This window comes from Cygnus olor, chromosome 16 (assembly GCF_009769625.2).
Source record: "Cygnus olor isolate bCygOlo1 chromosome 16, bCygOlo1.pri.v2, whole genome shotgun sequence".
NCBI classification, from domain to species: Eukaryota; Metazoa; Chordata; class Aves; order Anseriformes; family Anatidae; genus Cygnus; species Cygnus olor.
This window is the reverse complement of record NC_049184.1, coordinates 23,459-45,077: the sequence shown is the minus strand read 5'-3', so window position 1 is coordinate 45,077 and position 21,619 is coordinate 23,459. Positions and strand designations below refer to the sequence as shown.

The 21,619-nt window shown below is 37.3% G+C and overlaps 1 protein-coding gene across 3 annotated transcripts in view; it reads right to left on the bottom strand.

The window, feature by feature from the left end:
* Positions 1-21,619, bottom strand: part of ITCH (itchy E3 ubiquitin protein ligase) — a 48,191-nt gene that overhangs the window by 13,950 nt on the left and 12,622 nt on the right. For 2 of the 3 annotated variants that reach the window (XM_040575524.1, XM_040575525.1), the window contains 12 exons: positions 20,034-20,158; positions 18,724-18,861; positions 16,534-16,576; positions 13,380-13,549; positions 11,910-12,144; positions 10,515-10,610; positions 9,072-9,246; positions 7,984-8,050; positions 6,688-6,772; positions 5,170-5,298; positions 2,335-2,407; positions 1,304-1,375 (listed from right to left, as the gene is read on the bottom strand). In XM_040575524.1, the coding sequence (XP_040431458.1) occupies positions 1,304-1,375; positions 2,335-2,407; positions 5,170-5,298; positions 6,688-6,772; positions 7,984-8,050; positions 9,072-9,246; positions 10,515-10,610; positions 11,910-12,144; positions 13,380-13,549; positions 16,534-16,576; positions 18,724-18,861; positions 20,034-20,158 (1,408 nt within the window). The remainder of the gene's footprint in view (positions 1-1,303; positions 1,376-2,334; positions 2,408-5,169; positions 5,299-6,687; positions 6,773-7,983; positions 8,051-9,071; positions 9,247-10,514; positions 10,611-11,909; positions 12,145-13,379; positions 13,550-16,533; positions 16,577-18,723; positions 18,862-20,033; positions 20,159-21,619) is intronic. The other variant, XM_040575526.1, reaches the window with a different exon arrangement.

Here is a 21,619-nt window from a genome sequence, read left to right as displayed (position 1 = left end):
TATGTGTGAGATCATTAAGTTTTTGTCTATAATAACAGGCACAGAATTTGGATCAAAAATTTTAAAATCTGTGCTAGATGTCTGAAGTTGTCATCACAATAGATTTTGTACCTCCAACATAGATATCTACAAATGACAAAAGAATCAGTATAAAAAAGAAGTCAGGTGTGCGTGATTGAGTTATAGTCTAAATTATTGACAAAGTGCCATGTTTTCCTAAATATACCTCGGTTTGTTGACATTTACATGATTACATAATCTCTCTCGGCTCTTTCTACTATAACATAATATTGTTACCTTTACAATTACTGTAAAAGGACACAGTACAATTTTAGAAATAAGGGTGGAACCAGTTTTCAGTTCCAGGACTTATTTCATCTACTTCTAACCCACTCTATTTGAAGACAAGAGTGTTCCAAAAGAAAAGACTAGCCAGCTGCACTAGCATTTGCTGTTTCTGCTAAGACAGTTTACAGTAACTTGAATAAGTAAGCATTAAACCTTATTTAAGAATATATATTCTTGTCTCAAAACATATTATTCAACATGTTCTAACTTCTTGACTTGACAAATTGATAACTCCTATGAGAAATGAAACCAGAAGACATACAGGATCAAAAAGATCAGCTAGGGACAGAGGAAGGTAGAAATTCCTATCTTCTTGAATAAGGTTTGCATCTTAATTTCTTTAAAATCAGAAAAATACAGAAGTGGCCAATAGGAATTTCATATTGTTCCCTGTAGCTCTCACCTTCTATTTAACTGGCAAGGGAGTAATTTATTGCCACAGTGAACATTAAAAAAAAAGGTAGAATTCGAAAACACTTAAAAATAGTGTATAGAAACAAATTTAAGCACGATTTAGGTCTCTTAGCATTCTTAAGAATTTTGCTGCTAATAACCTAAGTATAATGATTAGTTTTTGTTTTCTTTTAACCATTTAATTACTTATTTAAAGACCTGTAACATCTACAGTAGAAGTAAGCTCAATATATTTTGGTACGTAACCATGCTTATATAACAAAACTGGTAGGGGAGGACATGGCAACAAACATAGCAAAACATGCTAACTTCCTGTGAATGGGGAGTTGCTCTGCCACTGCTCTCCCCACAATAAATCAGCCAGTAGAGCCAGAACTTGACATTTTACTATGATCTTTTTATAAGCATGACTGTATCCTAACTATTCATTTTTGTTAGTCTCTAGTAAAATTACATTAAGATGTCACAGGATCAAGAAAGACAAGTGACAAATTTCTTTGATCCAACTTTTCATGTCTACTAACATGTTTTAATACAATACCTGTTGAAATGAGTCTTCAAATAATGTTTTTCTGCTCACTGTAATCTTTATGTGTTGTGGCATTGCCAGTTGCTGAAATGAAATTTTTCAGAGGTGAGATCTACAACCACTTAATATTTCTCATATTGTTTTAACTGTTGTTTGTTGAATGTGTTGTTTTAAGAGGTAGAGGTAAATTTCACTAATCCACATAAAACAGTCAGTAATCAAGATGCTTGAATTTTAATTTACTCCAAGAAAAAAAATCGATTCCAATACTGAGATCTGCAGCAAAGGTATACAGGCCTCCATATCCTGCTTTGAACAGGTTCAAATACTGTATTTTTACAAGACATTGGAAAAAAATAAGATAAATAACATATTCTAAATCAGCAAGGCCTTCTACTCCAACATTCAATAATAATAATGAAAGAGAATTTAGGTTATTCTGTAAACGTGAAAAATTAGGCTATCCTCTGCTATTTTTCGAAGTATAATTCATTGACACTTGAAAACTGGAACATTTGAACCTAACACATTTTCCTAGATACCAAGTTACATAATCTTTTGATATTCATAGAGTTTAAAGGACCAAGAGTGACATTGCAGTATGCTATTATGTTAGGACGTGCTAAAGTACAACACAATATAGTCTTCAATGTTTAGACATGTATGGTCTGTGTCAAATGCCCTGGAATTTCTTCCGGAAGTATTTATTTGTATAGAAACTAGACCTTATATATTAATTATATTTAAAACTACTATGTTTTCATATATTCACTTATTAAGAGCAGAAAAAGAACAACATTCTGAAACCTAGTACTTTCTAAAATAAACTGTAAATAAATTCAGGTTTTCTTTTACTCTAAAAAGTTTTAAAGTTACCCTACAACTTACATCAGCTTATACAAACCCGGTATTTGCTCACTCCTGGTTAAAGTCACTTTAAGTGGGTTGATTAATTTTATTTGCAGGGCACTGAATAGTTAATTTACAGAAAGTAAACAGAAAATGAAAATGCAAACAAATGTTCTCAAGAAATAAATTTGTACCTGACACCAGAATCGGAAATAATGGACTTTTGCCTTGAAATCGCGTACATAAGCTATCTGGGGTCCATTGTCTCTGGAACCAAAGGGAGAAAAATTAATTTCCAAAGCGTTTTTGTAATTTAAAAAACAGTATGAAAATTTATTTGTTATATAGTTACATAGTTTAGTAGGCTATCTGGCTGGAAGATTCTTATGCACTTCGTCTGGTTTTGGGTTATAATTGTTTTTGGTTTTTTAACTAAAAAGAATCCGTTTTGTAAATTGCGGAGTGCATATGCAGTACTTTTCCCAACAGTATCTAATTCATTGTAATTTAATTAATTATCAGGAAGAGGAGGTAGATGAAACCTTCTTCAGACTGCTCAAAGTAGCCTCTCAGTCACCAGCCCAGGTTCTCATGGGGGACTTCGACCACACTGATTATCTGCCAGGAAGACCACACAGATGGCACAAACAGTCCAGGAGGTTCCTGCAGTGCATTGATAGCACTTTTTTGACACAGGTGGTGGAGAAGCCAACAAGGACAGGTGTGCTGCTGGACCTTGTATTAACAAATGAGGAAGGACTAGTTGGAGATGTGAGGGTAGGGGGCAGCCTTGGCTGCAGTGACCATGATTATGGTGAGTTCAGGACCTTGCAAAGAGGAAGCAGGGCAAAAAGTAGGATTGCAACCCTGGACTTCAGGAGAGCAAACTTTGGCCTCTTCAGTCAGCCCACTGCTGAATGGGGCGGGTGCCCTTGTGACAAACGATATGGAGAAGGCAGAGTTGCTGAATGCCTTTTTTGCTTCAGTCTTTACTGTTAAGATCAGCCCTTGGGAATCTCAGACCCTGGAGACAAGATAGAAAGTCCAGAGAAAGGAGGACTTTCCCTTGGTCGAAAAGGATCGGGTCAGAGATCATCTAAGTGAACTTGACACCCACAAATCCATGGGCCCCAATGGAATGTACCCATGGATGCTGAAGGAGCTGGCTGATGTTATTGCTATACCACTCTCAATCATCTTTGAAAGGTCATGGAGAACAGCAGAGGTGCCTGAGGGAACTGGAAGAAAGTCAGTGTCATGCCAGTCTTCAAAAAGGGCAAGAAGGAGGACCCAGGAAACTACAAGCCAGTCAGCCTCACCTCCATCCCTGGATGATGGAACAGCTCATCCTGGAGGTCATTTCCAAGCATGTGGAGGATAAGAAGGTGATCAAGAGCAGCATGCATGGGTACACCAAGGGGAAATCATGTTTAACCAATCGCATATCCTTCTATGGTAAGATGACTAGCAGGGTAGATGAGGGGAGAGCGGTGGATGTGGTCTGCCTTGACTTCAGCATGGCTGTTGACACTATCTCCCATAACCTCCTCATAGACAAGCTCAGGAAATGTGACCTAGCTGAGTGGACAGTGAGGTGGATTGGCAACTGGCTGGATGACAGAGCTCAGAGGGTTGTGCCTCTAGTTGGAGGCCTGCAGCTAGCGGTGTCCCCCAGGGGTCAGTACTGGGTCCAGTGTTGTTCAACATATTTGTCAACAACCCGGACAATGGAACAGAGTGCACCCTCAGCAGGTTTGTGGATGACACAAAGCTGGGAGGAGAGGCTGATACCCCAGGGGGCTGTGCTGCCATTCAGAGGGACCTCGACAGGCTGGAGGGTTGGGCCGAGAGGAACATCATGAAGTTCAACAAGGGCAAGTGCAGGGTCCTGCACGTGGGGAGGAATAACCCCAAGCAGCAGTACAGGCTGGGGGCTGACCTGATGGAGAGCAACTCTGCAGAGAGGGACCTGGGAGTCCTGGTGGGCAGCAGGCTGACCATGAGCCAGTAATGTGCCCTTTTGGCCTTCTTGGCCCCAATGGTCTCCTGGGATGCATTCAGAAGAGTGTGGGCAGCAGGTCAAGGGAGGTGATCCTGCCCCTCTACTCAGCCCTGGTGAGGCTACACCTGAAGCACTGTGTCCAGATCTGGGCTTCCAGTACAAGAGGGACATGGAGCTCCTGGAGCGAGTCCAAAGGAGGGCTGTGAAGATGATTAGAGGACTGGAGCACCTGTTGTATGAAGCCAGGCTGAGAGAGCTGGGCCTGTTCAGGCTGGAAAAGAGAAGACTGAGGGGAGACTTGTCATCAATGTGTGTATAAGTATCTGAGGGGAGGGTGTCGAGACAATGGAGCCGGTCTCTTTTCAGTTGTGCCCAGCGACAGGACGAGAGGCAACGGGCACAAACTGAAGCACAGGAGGTTCCGGCTCAATATGAGGGGGCACTTCTTTACTGGGAGGGTGACAGAGCACTGGGACAGGTTGCCCAGAGAGGTTGTGGAGTCTCCTTCTCTGGAGATATTCAAACACTGCCTGGATGCCATCCTGTGCAACATGCTCTAGGTGATCCTGCCTGGCAGCAGGGTTGGACCAGATGATCTTCAGAGGTCCCTTCCAAACTCAGCCATTCTGCAATTCAGTGTAAAGAAGATACTAACAATAAGGTGGGATGACATTCAGGTAATTTAAGCTTGCAGCTAAGTTCTGTTTTTAACTCCATTCTGGTTCCTAAAAATCAAAGGAAGGAGGAGTATACTTGTAAAAATGAAGTCCAGTAAGTGGAAGGAAAGGATCTGGCCATCAGAAGTGTTGATGGTACCCCTATCTTATCTACTACTTGGTTAGTCAGATTCTTAAGTATTCAGAACAGTCATCTTCAGGGACACTTATCAGTGGATAAAAAAATAAATTCAGAGGCTTTAATACATGTAAAACTTTCTGCACACAAAACAGGCAAAAGAAAAAAAACAAATTATGAATGTTAAACTTCACTTTTAGGAGCTCAGAAATAGTTTAAAAAAAACACTTACAGAGCAGACTTGCCCGTGCGGGGATCTATGTATGTAGTGGTTCTTCTGTTGTGATCCACAAAATATGGAATACCTTCCACAGTAAATCGCATTTCCCAGCCTTCAGGTAAGGGTTTCTCATTTAATTGACTATGGGTACAAGAAAATACATAGTAAATTATGAACTTAATACATGAAGTCAATTGATCAGTACTTAAGACAGTAAAAAATTTAGCAGATCTAGAAAACTACAGATGGAGAAGCTTTCATTTCAACATTTATTCCACGTTTTTTTTCCTCCAATTTTCACATCAGCTCTCAGCTGGACCAAAATGAATGTTTATTTAAATAATAGCACCTTCAGTTGCACTATCAAGAATAACAGCAAATTGGTAAACATTCTCGTATTTTTCTGTAAGTTTCTATGTTTCCTCCACTTAAGCAACAGCAACTAAAATCTAACTTTTGTTAGATTTTTACTCTCAAGATGACATTGCCCTAATAACTAGCTTTTGGTACCTCACATATAATCACAATAGCTAAAAGCTTAAAGAGTTTCAGAATGACAAAAATAAAAATATCAAGAAAATAAAAATACTGATCTTATGCAAGTTTTTTTTTTTTTTTTTTTGTCAACTTCCAACTCAATTTTGGTATCAATATAAGTGTATCTTGATATGTTTGGAAAACCTGAGTATTATCACTCCATCGAAGTGCTCTCAGAGTGACTTCCCTCCATGGAAATATACTTCAGGAAAGTGTTTCCAGCTATGAAATCAGAACTTTTGATTGTTGGGTGGTTATTAAAAATAACAGTGCTTTCTGTACAGTCAACTGCTGCAGGGACTTTCAAGTCACTGAAAGCCGTTGAAAGGCTGTCATCTCTGGCTACGTCTATTAACCCTTCCACTCTCCCTCATTTTATTCCATTTTATTACAGATGAATTTGCTTCACCAAGTGGAAATTTTCATCTCAAACATAGAACACCCTTCACCCTTGATTTCCTGCCTACATTTCCTACCTCAGAGTCAAAGTAACTGGATCCCAAACTAAACAGTAATCTATTAATCCAATACTTGTAGAGTATCCAAGTTCTGTTTCTTTTTTATTGTTTGTTTTAAAGTGGTAAAGTAGAAGTGCTGCAACTTTTGGAGTTTGTCTTTGTTTTCTGTCTCTTAGCTACTGCCAGTCTAATAAATAATCAAATTATGCAGGATCTTCTGCACTAACACATCAGTTGAAACAAACACTTCCCTCCCTCCTGCAATGATACAAGTTTCTCTTATTCTATAAAAAGAGTATGAACCGTTCTGGGAATGAACTTACTGCTGGTGACAAAGACTTTCCTGGTAACTGTATTATTACCAAGTGTTATTTTGACAGTTTCCATTTCATCTGGTACCTTTTACAGGACTGCCTGACAAGCGTGTATAGGACAGCCTATGTTTTAGCTGTAAGCACGATCTCCTAAGTCTCAATCTCACTACTTCGTTATATTTTCATTTCAGATTTACATGAAGCTGCAACTGATTTCTTACCCCTGACTCCTGGGATCTTCCCACTGAGTGATACGTGTGTTGTGATTGACAAAATACACTCTGCCATTGCTGTCAGTTCTCTTTTCTGAAAAGATACAAAATGAAAACAAATTTCAATACCTCCTTACTGTATTGCTGAGACTACAAAATAAATTAATATAACCAGAGCCTGCTACAGTTTCACCTGTCTTCAAGGTTCTCCATACCTCCTTTGACTCAACATCTTTTCACTTTCATTGGCATTACTCCTTAATAGTCAACTCACCAAAAGGAGTCTATTTTAATACTACTGACTACTAACAATTATATGAAACAGTCCTTCATGCAATTTTTATTTAGAGTGTTATAAGCAGCATGCAAAATGTAGAAAATACAAATTACAAGAACAGGCTATATTTTGACTATCACAAGTAAAAAGCTTCAGTTAAGAAGGAAAGTGTAGAAGCAGACACTTGTCTATAGGAGTTATACTGAGAGCAGAATTCAACATGATGTTGAAATTCAGTTTTGTTGCTTCCTGGGCAAAGTCAGCCTCAAAAACATTACTTGAAATGTTACATATGTAGTGCATCAAAGCACAAGTGTGGGCACAATGATCTTATAGCATGACATCACATCAATACCAGAACTAAAAATACTGACGGTTATATTTGAAAAGCAAAAGAGACAAACCCAGCTCTAATTCTGACAAGTATAGTCACTTGCTTTAAGACTAAACAACTCTGAGAACACTGCCTATGTATCATGAACCCTGAATTCTTACAGCAGCTTCACAGTCACCAGAAATAAAGTTTTACACTTATATTTTTGTACATAGACACACACCAAAAAATCTGTTTATTGTAAAAGGTTAGCCCTGTGAATTACAAAACCAAACAAATTCACTCCAGAGAGAGGGAGCAAGTCAAGGAATGATTAGTCATCATAAAAGCTTTTCAGTGCTCCAGAATTCTCCAAGAATTGGCTACATAACCAGGAGGACAGTAAGGGGTAAATCCTGCCTAATGAAAGCAGTGAAAAATGGGATGATAGTGGGAAAGAAGCTATTATGACACGACAATTACTGGGAACAAAACAGAATAGTTTGTAGTTTCCAATCTACTTTGGAACTACACATCCTTGTCAGAACTTGATGCTTTAACAGCACATTTGATTAGATTTAATTCATTTTTAAAATAATCTAGATTTTCTTTTAAATAAAACTAGCCTAGAACAGCTGACAAGATAATTTGGCAGAAGTATGCTTTAATGTCTAATTACACTGCATTACAAAACACTGTTTCAAGTCAGTCTTACCCCATCCAGGTGGCAGAGGGCCAAGAGGATCAAACTCTTTGCTTTGCATGGAAGAAAAGTCCTGGTTCTGCAAGTCACACAAACAAATGGTGCATTAATGACTAGCCTCCATCCATTTGCCTTCCAGATGCTCTAACATAGCCATCATAAATTATTAAAGTAAATTCATTTTTGTTAATTTTTCATATAATCAGAGGCCAACATTTTTTTTTATTCCACAGAGATGGCATATGTTGTATTACAAATTCGTCTTTTATTTAAGCTCTCTTGCTTCCTTGTACTAAGGATTCACAGCTCTTCTGTTTGTTAATTTTATAGCCCTTGGCATACTTAATTAACTGCAGTGCCAAGAAAATAATTATTCTTTGTGAAGTGCCCCTGCCTACACAGAAGGGAAATTAGTACCACAGTACCCAAAACAACCAGAAAGCAAATCACTTCAGTCCTGCATTCAGTACTGTTCTCCCTACCACCATTTATGAGGTGCGTTTTTATTCTGTATATATACAGCAAATTTAGAACATACGCTGTTTTTAATGAACTAGTAGCATTATATGGAGTTATACAAAGTCTATTATTCAGAGGTAAACAATACATTTGAAATTCTGGAAGGGTTATTTTCCTCTGCCTTCATAGCACTTATTTTACCCAGAGCTGAAACATGTCCTGTGAGCCTGCCTTCCTTCTAGGCCATTGCAAGGCACAATTTAAATAAAACAGCTTATTACTATGCTGCAGTTTGCTTTGAACTACTGGCTTTTGTTAATATTATACATACATTTTACCAAAGAACACCACATATATTCAGCTGACAAACAAAATCCATCACATTGCCTGCAGTCATTGCAAGGACATGAACTAAGGTTACTGAACCAAGGCTCATGCCATACTAACAAATGTAAAGATACTATATATCACAAAGAATAAACCATAACAAAATCTTTGCTGGGAAAAGTCACCTACAAACATTCTCAAAACACAAATACATATATAGTTTCAATATGTAGAAAAGAGATTAATGGGTTGAGAATTTGGAAAAGATACTTCTCTTATCCTTTATCAGCATTAGTAAGCATTGTACTCCTTACCCCGTATATAAATCTCTGATTAAATTGCTGCATGGCTCCTTGAAGCTGACTGCGTTGAAGCTGCCACTGCTCATAATTTCGGACAGACTCTAATGTTGGCCTCTGCCATGTTGTTGTTCTGGTGAAGTGGTCAACATAATAAATTCTCCCCATGTTGTCAACTCGTCGCTCCCAGCTTTAAAGAAATAAAAAAATAAAATTAGAAGCAACGGTTCTCAATAGTTGACAACTTTAAGGGCTCAGAAGCACATTTAGGAAAACAGGCAGTATGTTTGGAAGTGGATATAAAGCATGGGATCATTAGTAGACAGTTTTTTTTCCTCCTTTTACCCTCCACTAAAACTGTGTGTAAAGAGCTAAAATTGAAGAGAATCACTTATTTTGTTTCCAGGTCAAACTCATTCTATTTACTGTACTTTCACTTTAAACACTGAAAGGTTTAAACATTTTTTTAAATGCTACACGAACCACTGTCAACACTGTACTGTTATGGCATTTATCCCACTCAATTCGCAAGTTTACAGGTTTGTCCTAAAAAGGCAACAAAAGCTCAGACAGTTTGGTTGTACAATGCAAGATTTCCTCATTCTCTTTCTGAGGAGATCAGTCGGTTTGAGCAGAAAATGAAGTTTTGGTGTTGGTGTGTGTTTTTATTTATCTTCAGTTCATATAAAATCAATACTATTTACAAAAATAGTAAATCATCTTAGAGTTTAAAACAACTTGAGTACAACAGGTAGGTTCCTTTTCATGAGACAGTCTGCCAGCTTGCTTATTCCTTAAAATCAAGTTCTCTTTAGGGTCCCAAGTGTTTTTACTTTGTAATTCTGCATAACATGTGAGCCACCTGAGTATGAATGAAGTGCAATAAAACAGTTGTTTTTCCTTTCACTTCAGGAAAAAATAAAAACAAAGAACAAATAAGAATACTACTTCCATGTAAAGACTAACATCACTGGCTGCTCTAAGACCTGGAAAAGCCTAATAACCAAAGATGATTTTTAAGAGCATAGTAAATTAGCAGCTGGGAACCCTGAGGCAAGATCAAAGGACTGTAAACAGTAACCTCAGGATAAAGAAGTAACCAAGGGCATTCTTGCTCAAGCTAATAGTTACCTTAATCCCAAAATACCTTTCTGTGGTTTTGGTTCTCTTCTACTGTCAGGGATGTCTGCTGTCTTTAGCTTTAACCCATTTTTCAGCATACAGGCACACACTTATTCTTTGACAGGAAATTCCAATTCCGTTATCTTTAACATTCAACTCTTTTCCACACTATATACTATGCATTATTGCAGAACTCTTTGGAGACAACCTGGAGCAATTGTTTGAGCTTAATGCTATTTACAAACCTGCTCTTTAGCTTTAGTAAGGTGTCAGCCAATTTTTGATACAACCAATCCAAACATATCCTAGGCAAGGAGACGATTTTGCATGGCTTACCTTGGAGGAAGAGGCTCTGGCCGATCCCACGTAGTTCGTTTTTCAACATGATCTACATAGTATATTCGACCATGTTGGTCTACTCTTTGCTCCCAACTGAAAATAGAACAATAGTTTTGTTTTTCTCACGATGAATGTACTCCAACCATTCATCTATAGTATGAAGCATACAGTATAAAGAGGAGAAATATTTGTTTTCATAAAATGCTTATTTCTATGTAAAACACCTGACCATTTTGGTACATGGTATGCACCAAAATGCTGTACAATATACAGTGGTACGATGTCCATATTAGCAGTAATTCTATGTTAACTAGAACAAAAAAATAAAAAATGAAAAATATTTTAGAAAAACTTTCTACATGACCACCTCCAGTTTCTGGAAAACTGAAGCTAAAATGCATGTGTATGCATGCAGTCTTATCAAGCAATGAAGCAATATTTTGTATTCAGTATTTAATATGTGTTCAGTTATGTGTTGAACAGTATCATTTAAGGAGCATAATCCCATTAGAATAACATTCATTCAATTTAAATCCCCAAATTATGCAAATTTTGTACAGATCATGTATACACGGAATTCATCATAAGAGCACTGATGTATTTTCTGAATATGCAGCATTTGGGATACTGACTTACTCTTGTATTTGTATCAAATATAACATGGGAAGGAAGCATACTAATTTGTCATTTCTAACAAAATCAAAATGGTTAAGCAAAAACTGATGTTTTCAAGAGTGCTTTTATATTTCACAGTTATCCTGTAAGTAAGGTTATTCAGATTTCACTCACTTACTGCTTATTACCTGACTTAATTTGCAGGCAGTTAAAATCACCAATTATACAATTCACATCAGGAAGCTTTTGCTTTCCCTCACTCAAAGAGTCCAGAAACTTTTATTTATTTTTTTAAGAAAAAGTTAAGAATCTACATGAGAGCTTTCAGGCAACAGACCAATCACCTGGCAAATTCCACATGCATGTAAAATACCACATTATGCCTACATTACTCCCAGGAGCTGCGACCTCCAAAATGGAAGACAGCAAATTATGTCCTGCAATAATAGCTTTTCGTTTACTTATCCATTCCAGTATTTTACTACCTGACTTCATTTCAATTTGAAGACAGCAAGCTGCCTTGTGATTTAAAACTTCCACGTTTCACTGACTCGGCAGCATATGACAAGCATCAGAAATACTTGAAAGTTCAAATTCTTTCTTGAATAAACTATGCTTCAAGATATACTAGATCAAACAGTTCAGAGAACTTCCACTTCAAGCATTTTGGGGGATTTTTGTTACAGAGTAAAAGGTAGATGTTATGAATGTTTCAGTATGCCTACTGCAAGAAAATCAAACGAGAAAAATCAGCACAAAAGATCATTAAACTCATACCCAGGTGGAAGAGGACCTTGACTGACTGTAGTAAGTGCCTGAGCTGGAGGATTTCCTGGCTGGACTTGTCTTGATACTGGAGGCGTGGTGAGTGCAGCAGTTGCAGGAGCTGTTGTTGCAGCTGTTGCCCCCTCAGGGCTCTGTTCTGAAGACGTACTTGCAGCTGTACCTGCCAGTGATCCTGCACTGGCCCCATCATTTTCTGTAGATGTGGATGAAGGACCATTTATACTTGCTATAATGTCAGAGATCAAAAGACATGAAGGGAAAAAAAACACTAATTGGTATTTCTCTACTTATCAGCAACCTATTTCAAAAGTTCTGAATCACAGAAGTAAACATGCAAAAATGTGTATTTTGAAGAGTCTGCATACAGCCACATTTCACACTTTACACAAGAACTAAAAATGCAACTTCCTCTCAGTTTGTAAAAATGTTTTAATCCAAGAACAGCCATCAGCTGCACAATTTTGACATTACTGTTAAAATAAATTATGTTTACCAAAGCAAGTTGTCTGCATTCTGTAAACGCTAAATGATTATAAACAAAAAGCTACTTGCTTGCATTGATTAATTTTGCATTTATTATTTGCAATGATATTGTAAGGGATAATAAGCATTAATATTTTCAAGGAAAGATTGACATGATGTGGAAAAATCAAGGGTGTGGGATGGACAATACATGCATTCTTTAACTGCTTTCAGCTTTTTTTTTTTTTTTTTTTTCTGGATGCCATTTGCTGGGTGATATTAAAAGCTGTATATAAGTCAGGCCTTATTACTGAACTACACTGGATTTAGCTTTTAAAGTAATTACTATAGTCCAGTTTCCAGTCCCGAATAGGTATTTATCATCAACTGTGATAATGGGATCACTGAAACAGATGGCAGTGTACGGGCGTGGAACAGTTAACCTGAAAACATCTGTCAACTAACTTCTCAGTACTACATCTCAAAGTTTTGTAGTTTTTAAACGATTGGATAAAATAAAACACATTTATCTGTTTCCATGCAAAAGAGTAATTAATGTTTTAAGTGCTGCTATTTCAAAGAATTTAACTAGAATTGTAAAAACAAGCCACTAGTCTTTCAAAACCCAGTATTATCTACTTGAGGGAGTTCAATGAGTCCTTCAGTAGATTTCTTTCTAAGTCTTATTAAACTTAATGGAATGCAATAGTAGCATTCCTTGGTGTTCTTTTGGCACTGTCTCCGTTACATTTAGCAGCATCACTACAATCATCATTTATCACAAATGGAGGCAAGAAATTTCTAATAATACGAACAATGACTAAACAGTATATATTGAATGCAAGCTGAAAAAAGAATCCTTTAGAACTTCACTGCCAAAAATTTTGCCGTGACAAAATGTAGTAGTTAAAAACATGCCTCAGCAATCACTGTGTTCATTCTAACACTGCGTGGCTTATCGATAGCTTTGAAATGAATGCCTGCTCCTAGAATACGTACCAGCTACTGAAGTAGGCCTGCGCGGAGTCGGTGGAGGTGGTCTGGAAGGCCTGGGAGGTCTAGAAGGTTTGCAGCTTCCATTTGTGAGTAATGGAGAATCACTGCCATTAACAGTCTTGTTTTCATTGGGAGCAGCATCTTCACAGTTTTCAAGGCCATTTGAGTTGGTCCTTTGCAGGAAAAGACAGAAAGGAGAATTATACTAAGAGTCTGTGATTACACCAAGCTTTATAAAAGAAGTGAGAATGTAGTAGTTACTACTAGGTGAGGTTTTTACACTCATAAGGATTATAAAAGCCTATATATTTGGAGAAACATTGATAGTTTATGTTCTGATGGATACAAGGTATCAAGAGATGAAAAAGTAGTGCAACAGATGTATAAACATCTGTTGCTGAAATCTCTTTTGTCATTATCCAGCTCAATACAACTGCCTTTAGGCCTTCTGCATTTTGCTGCTCAGCTATTCCCTCCCGTGAATGTCATTCATCTCTAAGACAGGAAGCTGATTAAGACCAGAGAACAGCCTGTGTGCATTGGCTCCACAGGGTGAGCGCATGCTTAGAATACACAGAATGCTTGATAATTTTAGAAGACTTAACTACGTATACACAGATTTCTTCCTAAACTCAGTTCTGGAAATGGCTAGAGAATTTAGGACTAAGCATTCACATTCTGACCAGCAGGTGTGAATTAATATAAGCTTCTCAACTTTTCAAGCACTGAACTTTAAATACCAGTCCCCATCCATTCTGTGCTGTTCAGTTATACATTCTGATATATTTGTGCCCCTTTGAGCAGAGTTAAACGTATCCACATCTTTACATCTAAAACATTTTCAGAATTAATATGTTGAGCAAAATAAAAAAGATCTATTAAAATTCTAGTGGACTGACAAGTCAAATACATAGGCCATTAGTAACAAAAACGCAGCTTATGGTTTCAACCCAATACCTCTAAAATCACATACTTTTAAGTACACACAAATATCAATAGGTAGGCCTAATTAAATCACAGAGTCATAGAGGATCAAGCAGAACCATATATATCTGACCTCAGCATCAAACACACTTTTGGTCTATAGCAGGTGTGGCACATATGACAATTTATACCATACCACAACAACCCTAATGTACATGACTATGAAAGCATGTACAAATTGTTAGAGACATGAAGTTTGCAAGAACTACCACCTAGCTTTTCCTCAGTCCCAGAAAACATACTGCCGCTGTTTGAATAATAAAGTCAAGTATAACCTTTTATTTTTCATGTACCTGGAACAGGCAGCAAACATTGTTATGTATATAGCAATAAGCACTGCTAAACATATTCCAGATCATTTACATGATCCTGAAAATAAACCTTTAATGAACACCAGAAACCCCACTGGTTAGTACTAAAACTATGCACATGTTACTACAATTATTATACTATTATACACTTAGACATTCGGAATACTCAAGCATGAAAACATTCTTCTGGGCATAAAAAATAGAAAATAAAACCGTTACGGAAAGGCTCTAGACTACACAGTTCAGTGAGTTATAATCTATAAAAGAATAGTGGAATTTAACTTAGCTACTCCAGAGGTCATCCAAGAGTGTTGTGCATTGTACAAATACTTAAAATACTTGTAGTACTGAAAACTAATTAAAGCAGCTTGGTGCTCTCATTGCAGGTCAATCCACTGAGTATGGTCACACTTATCCTACCAACTAGCATGGTACATAATCCCATTATCAACCGTAAAACACTGTAGTTATTAGACAGCTTTTGGTATTGTCTTAAAAAGGCTAAATATAATTCTGATACCTCCATGTTGTAAAACAAAACTGTGTAAAAAAAACAGTGGTATTTATTCATCTGTGGGATTTTTATTATTATAATTTATTTTGAAACAATTTGGTTAATCACTGGGATATTAAACAAATCTCAAAGACAACTTTTTACTTTAGTACATAAGAGGGACCCTTGTCTTAAAAATGGAGGCTACACTCAGCACACATTAAAAGTAGAAATAGTCTGTACTTTGGAGTAAGACAACTCCTTTTTAGACTAGTTCTAAACTGCAGCTTGCTAGTTTTCCTTGAAAAAAATGAAGTATACTGTTACTATACTCTCTGAACTAGTTCCTCACAGTGGGGCCAGTCAAGCTCAAACACTCAACCATATGTCCTCAAAACAGAACAGAATTTGCCTGTGATACTGAAAAATTGCACTGAGCTCAAGAATTTTCACAAGAGTTATAAATCCAAGAATAATGTATGTGAAAAGATTCACATTTTTTGAACTACAAATGCAAACTGATGTATGAGAGTCAGTATAACATCAGATGTACTTCAGTCCTCTTTAAGGCAAAAATGTACAAAGTAAGCCATTGTGGCAGCTAAAATATCACTGGTCCCATAGCTATTAGCGCTCTTAACTCCAGGTGCCACACTCCCAAAAGAGACAGCAGGATATATGCATGCACCTTACAGCAATAGCTCAAAGTGCCCAGTGAAGAACAATTAAAGCCAGCACGTACCCCTTCCAGCAATTTTGGTGTGGCTCAGGGTAAGCAGAGAATGAACTATTACTGGGATTAATCGTAAAAACAGGGTAGCTAGATTTGCTAGTGGACACAACCAAACCAAAGCATTTGTTCTGATGCCAAAGATGTCCATGCAATTTTACAATATTTTAAATGAAACAGATAAACACAGAAAAGATCTTCAAAGAGTAACTGCCAAACTCAAAGCCAGCATTCTCACAATATATTGTTTTTAAAGATACATATTAACAAAACTAAATAATCCGTAAGGCATTTCTTTTAAGGCCTTTATAAGACTGAAGAGTATGTTATGTCTGTAGCACGCTTTTTCATGGAACGAAGCTTTTTGAGGAGATGAGGAACACAAATGGATAAAAACACAAAAGATCAGTCAGGTATGGAGGCAAACTGAAGCTAGATGTGCTTCATACAGAAAAAACCTTAATATTTGAATGTACAATTGTATAGTATTTTTGTTTAAGGATATGCTCAGATCTTAACAGATACTGTTGCAGTCCACACTCAGAAATTCTTCAGAAATCATTTACGTAAAACAGACAATTCCTCATTCAGAAATGCAAGCACTAAGGCAGTACAAAAAAAATAGGAAAAAAATCTTACCGTGTATCATTCCTTGCTCTGGAGCTATCATTCTGCACAGGACCTTAAATAACAGAAAGAAAAAGACAAACAGTAGTATGAGCAACACTTTAAATCATTTCCAAGAATACAAAACAAAACAGTCTTTAATGCTCAGATTTCACGTGGAGGTGATGCACTGTAAGTGCTATTTATCTTCTGTCTTATTTCAAGACTATATATTTTTCATCTCTCTCTCTTTATATGATTTTTAATGCACTGCTGCTATGAAGCATGAAAGCAGCAATATTTCCACTTTTTGGAAGTTAAAACACTACTTCATCCCACTGTATGAATATTGCTAAACGCACACAGGTCACTGTCTTCTGTCTTTGTAACAATATCAAGTAGCGTTCTCCATTTTTCAAGTGGAGCTTCCTTTTCATATTCTCTACCCTGTTTTGCTGATATGTAGAGCAGTTAGGGCAACAACTTCTTCAAGATCTTCTCTCTGACTGGCTAGCAAACAACAGCAGGGACTTTGCTATCCGGGGCTATCCAGCCTGGACCCTTCCCTTTCTCTGTAAATTGTTTAGCATAAAGGCATTCAAGCAGGTACAGAATTTGGCTGCCCTCCTAACAGAATTATAGCAGCTCAGCCTAGATCTGCAAATGTTTTGCAACTGCTTATTCAGCTACCTTGCAAATATTTTCCTTTTGTGCCAGTACTCACAATGCTTGAATATACAATGCTGAACTACTCATTCATACAGACAGCACAAACACTTCATTTCCACAGAATTAAATGAATGTAATTAACAAGAGAATCAGTTATCAGTTCTGATGGGAACTACCTACAGATCTAAGATAAAGACTACGATGTAAAGGCTTATAATGCTGTTAATGTGCTGTACAAGGAGATGATTTTAATTACAGAAACAGAAATCTTAACTTAAAATGCTAGTCAGTAAACAGTGTATCTCCCTATCAGTACCTCTAGTTTTGTACAATAAGAATGTGTTAGACTACATTTTCTTAAGATTTCACTCTTTCCTCATCTGCTCCAGTCACCAGATGACGTGGTAACCCTCTGCTGAGCTTCTGCTTGACATGTCAACATCTGCCTTGTACTGTAGAGCCCAAAACTATACATAGTACACAGTTCCACTAACTGCATCACCTTTTCTACTTAGTAGCATGTTTTTCTCAGTAGATGAATTTACGGAAATGGTTTTCATCCATGCTTTTACTTCTTCCAATATTTCATCTGAGGAAAATTTGTTACTTTCACCAGGTGCTTCTGTCAACATACCTCAGCCCTGCTCTACAAGTCCCACGCAATCCAAGTATTTGGTTTTTCTTTACAGAAAAAAAAAGCCTTAAGAAATAATGGTTAAAAGCCTAGTGTGCTAACTCAGTGTTCCTGTGATACTTGGATGAAATCAGAAATCAACCTCATTTAGTCCTTTAAAACAAACAAACCTAAGAAAAAAACAGAAGCCCAAAAAACTGCTTTTCTTGAACTAGCCAATCAATTGCGTAGTTTATTTCTCTAGCTTTGGAGAAGCTATCTGCTGTAGCTACAATCACTTTACACGTTTCTAGTCCGCACTGTGCATTTACCCTCAGACATGCTCTTTTGCCTGTTCTGCACCAATGGAACTAAAATCTCTTAGTTTTTATTTTAGTCTAATTACACATTTTACTTCAAGATTTTCAGTTATCATACTAGTTATCTGAGACTGAAGATATCAACTTAACAGAAAGAATAGTGAGTTTCCCCCTGCAGCACTCCACAGGTAACAAAATCTATGAAAGCATTTACTTAAATTAAATGAGATATTTAAAGATAATAAAAAATACTGTTTCCTAGCCATTGGAAATTTACGAGACTAAACTAACCTGGTTTATATTGATTTTCTGCTTATGATGTTATGAAAAACTGAGGGAAACTAAAGGCTTTCATTAAAGTAAGGCATAAAAGCAGTTTGGAATTGCTAGATAAAGTTAGTGAAGTCCAGAAAAGAAATGTTCTGATCTTATTTGCATTACAGTAATGCTGATAATCTTTGCTATGGACTATGACTCCACCTCAAGATAAAGCACACAGGAGTTCCGGTCTCTACAAATATGAAGTGAAAAAAAACACCATTACTACAACATTGTGTTAAAACATCCAGCAGAAAAAGCTTTGTATACCAGACGCTACGTAGATTGTACATTTGAACTTACTCCTTGTACTTGAGGCATCACCATTGGTTAGGAGCTCAGGATCTACCTGCATCCCATCTAGACAAACAGACAAATCTCCTACCACTTCTGCTGGTTCTCTGTCACCAAGAAGATGCAATGTCACCACTACCTGTTCAACTGAAAAAGTACAGAAAAAAAGTGGGAGTTTATCTTACTATATAATGAAAGAGTACATTTCATTTAAGAAGACAATCACAGACCACAGTAATCATAGCTCACACTCTCCATATTTTTTTATGCTTTGTGTGGTAAAGCTAATCATTTCCACGTATCAGTAAAAGGTATTATTTCTATAAAAATGGGAATAGTAGAGCATAAGCTTGTTGCTGCCTAAAGAAAGGGTTAACATTACAACAGAAATCAAGTCTCCAGGTTCTGCCCACACTACTTAAGCAATTAGTACACCTGTCCTCAAAAACCTATAGTTAGGAAATGTAATTCACCTCATTTTTCATTCAGAGCAGATATCAATTCTATCTTCAGATTACAGCATTTCAAATTTATCTAATGACATGCAGTTTTGCATTTAGAATATTTTTAGAACATTAGAAGACCTTGCATCACATCCCTAGACCAAAGACATTTTTCTGGTACATCACGTTTTTTCGTCAAAACTCAACTGTAAATAACCATGCCCAAAACAAAATTCAGTGATACAGCATGATATCAAGCGTCATACAGAACAATGTAGCTACCCAAGGCAATTTTTACCCATAATCAACAGGACAGTAACAGTCTATCAGGAGAAAAGTTTGTTACATTGTTATCAACATGCCGCATTTACAGTGTCCACATTTGAAATTACAAAAGCAAAGACCTCTTCAAAGCACAGAACACAAGTATGAGAGCACATCGGTGCTATATGCTGTAGCAACACAAATACTGTAATGGATGTGTTGTATTCTGCTTTGAAGCTTCACAGGATGCACATACTGCCTAAAGGCTAACTTGTTTTAAGATGCGTTTTCATGCAACATGCCCCTACAACACTATTTAGAACAACAATAACAAAGCTTCACACATTTCCTGGTCTAGCACTAGGAATGTATCTGAGTTGTAGTTTTTACACTATGAAAAAAGAAATGCTTTAAGTAAGCCTTCACTCCTGTACATAAAAGCAAAGCGAAAAATACCACGTTTCCAATAACACCATAGCAGATTGTGTATAACACAGATAACACTGAAAAAGCGTGAGGAAGCTCATAAATGCAATCTGCAGCAACAGAAGGAATTCTTGAGGCCCATGTAGTCTTTAGAGAGTTGCACACAGCACTCGAACTTATACTTACGTTTCATACTGTTGGATTTCAAAGTCTCATGAATATCCAGAGCAGCACTTCCCAGAAGAACATCAGATTTTAATGTTTGATGGCTCCAGACTCGAAAGGTTAATTTACTTACAGGAGTGACAATTCTGAAAAGAGAAGGTTGAATATTATGTAAAGACACTTGTTGGTTGAACTGAATAATCTACAACAACTGTTTTTAAATAACATTTAAGTTTCAAAGAAATCATGGTGATAATATTAAACCCTTTTAAATTATAAAGTTTTAGTACACAGTTACTTTCTCTTTTCATATAGGGGAGAGACATCAATAAAACGTGTTGCAAGACTGTTCACAGAGTGAGTACATTTTTTGTTATTGTTTTAAGGGAAATACTTATCGAAAGACTACTAGTTTGTAATTAACAACTGTGTAACCAAGATTAAAAAAAAAGACTGATTCTTGCGGGTTCACATTTCATGAATATTCAGCATCTGTATACCTTGTCATGAGAATTTTCTACACAGAGGGAATACAGCAAAATTTCCCTTCTGAAAAGGTTATCTGAAAATTTTAGTACATCCTGTAAAAAAGATAGTACTCAAAACTGTTCTAAACTATTTCAAGTATTTTGCAAAGATGAACGTTCTCCTGATAAATTGCTACATACTTGAATCGTGTGGAAAAATAAAAATTAAAAAAAAAAAATATATATATATATAAAATGATCTAACATTTTACTAGTACATTTCTGGCTGTACAACATATATAGAGAGACAAAAAGAACATTACAATTCTTCCACAACTTAACAAGTCACAGAATCACAGAATGGCTGAGGTTGGAAGGGACCTCTGAAGATCATCTGGTCCAACCCTGCTGCCAGGCAGGATCACCTAGAGCACGTTGCACAGGATGGCATCCAGGCAGTGTTTGAGTATCTCCAGAGAAGGAGACTCCACAACCTCTCTGGGCAACCTGTCCCAGTGCTCTGTCACCCTCCCAGTAAAGAAGTGCCCCCTCATATTGAGCCGGAACCTCCTGTGCTTCAGTTTGTGCCCGTTGCCTCTCGTCCTGTCGCTGGGCACAACTGAAAAGAGACCGGCTCCATTGTCTCGACACCCTCCCCTCAGATACTTATACACACATTGATGACAAGTCTCCCCTCAGTCTTCTCTTTTCCAGCCTGAACAGGCCCAGCTCTCTCAGCCTGGCTTCATACAACAGGTGCTCCAGTCCTCTAATCATCTTCACAGCCCTCCTTTGGACTCGCTCCAGGAGCTCCATGTCCCTCCTGTACTGGGGAGCCCAGATCTGGAAACAATGCTCCAGGTGTGGCCTCACCAGGGCTGAGTAGAGGGGCAGGATCACCTCCCTTGACCTGCTGCCCACACTCTTCTAATGCACCCCAGCATACATTGGCATTTATGGCCATAAGGGCACGTTGCTGACTCATGTCACAAAAGTTCTCTTACCACTTTCAGGAGTGGGATGTATTATTTACACAGTGTGACATTTTTATTGCATTCTTGGAGAATGGGCTCCAGGTTTATTATGAAAACAGATCCCTTATAGATCCAAGTACCACAACAGTTTCTCTCTGTTCCAAAT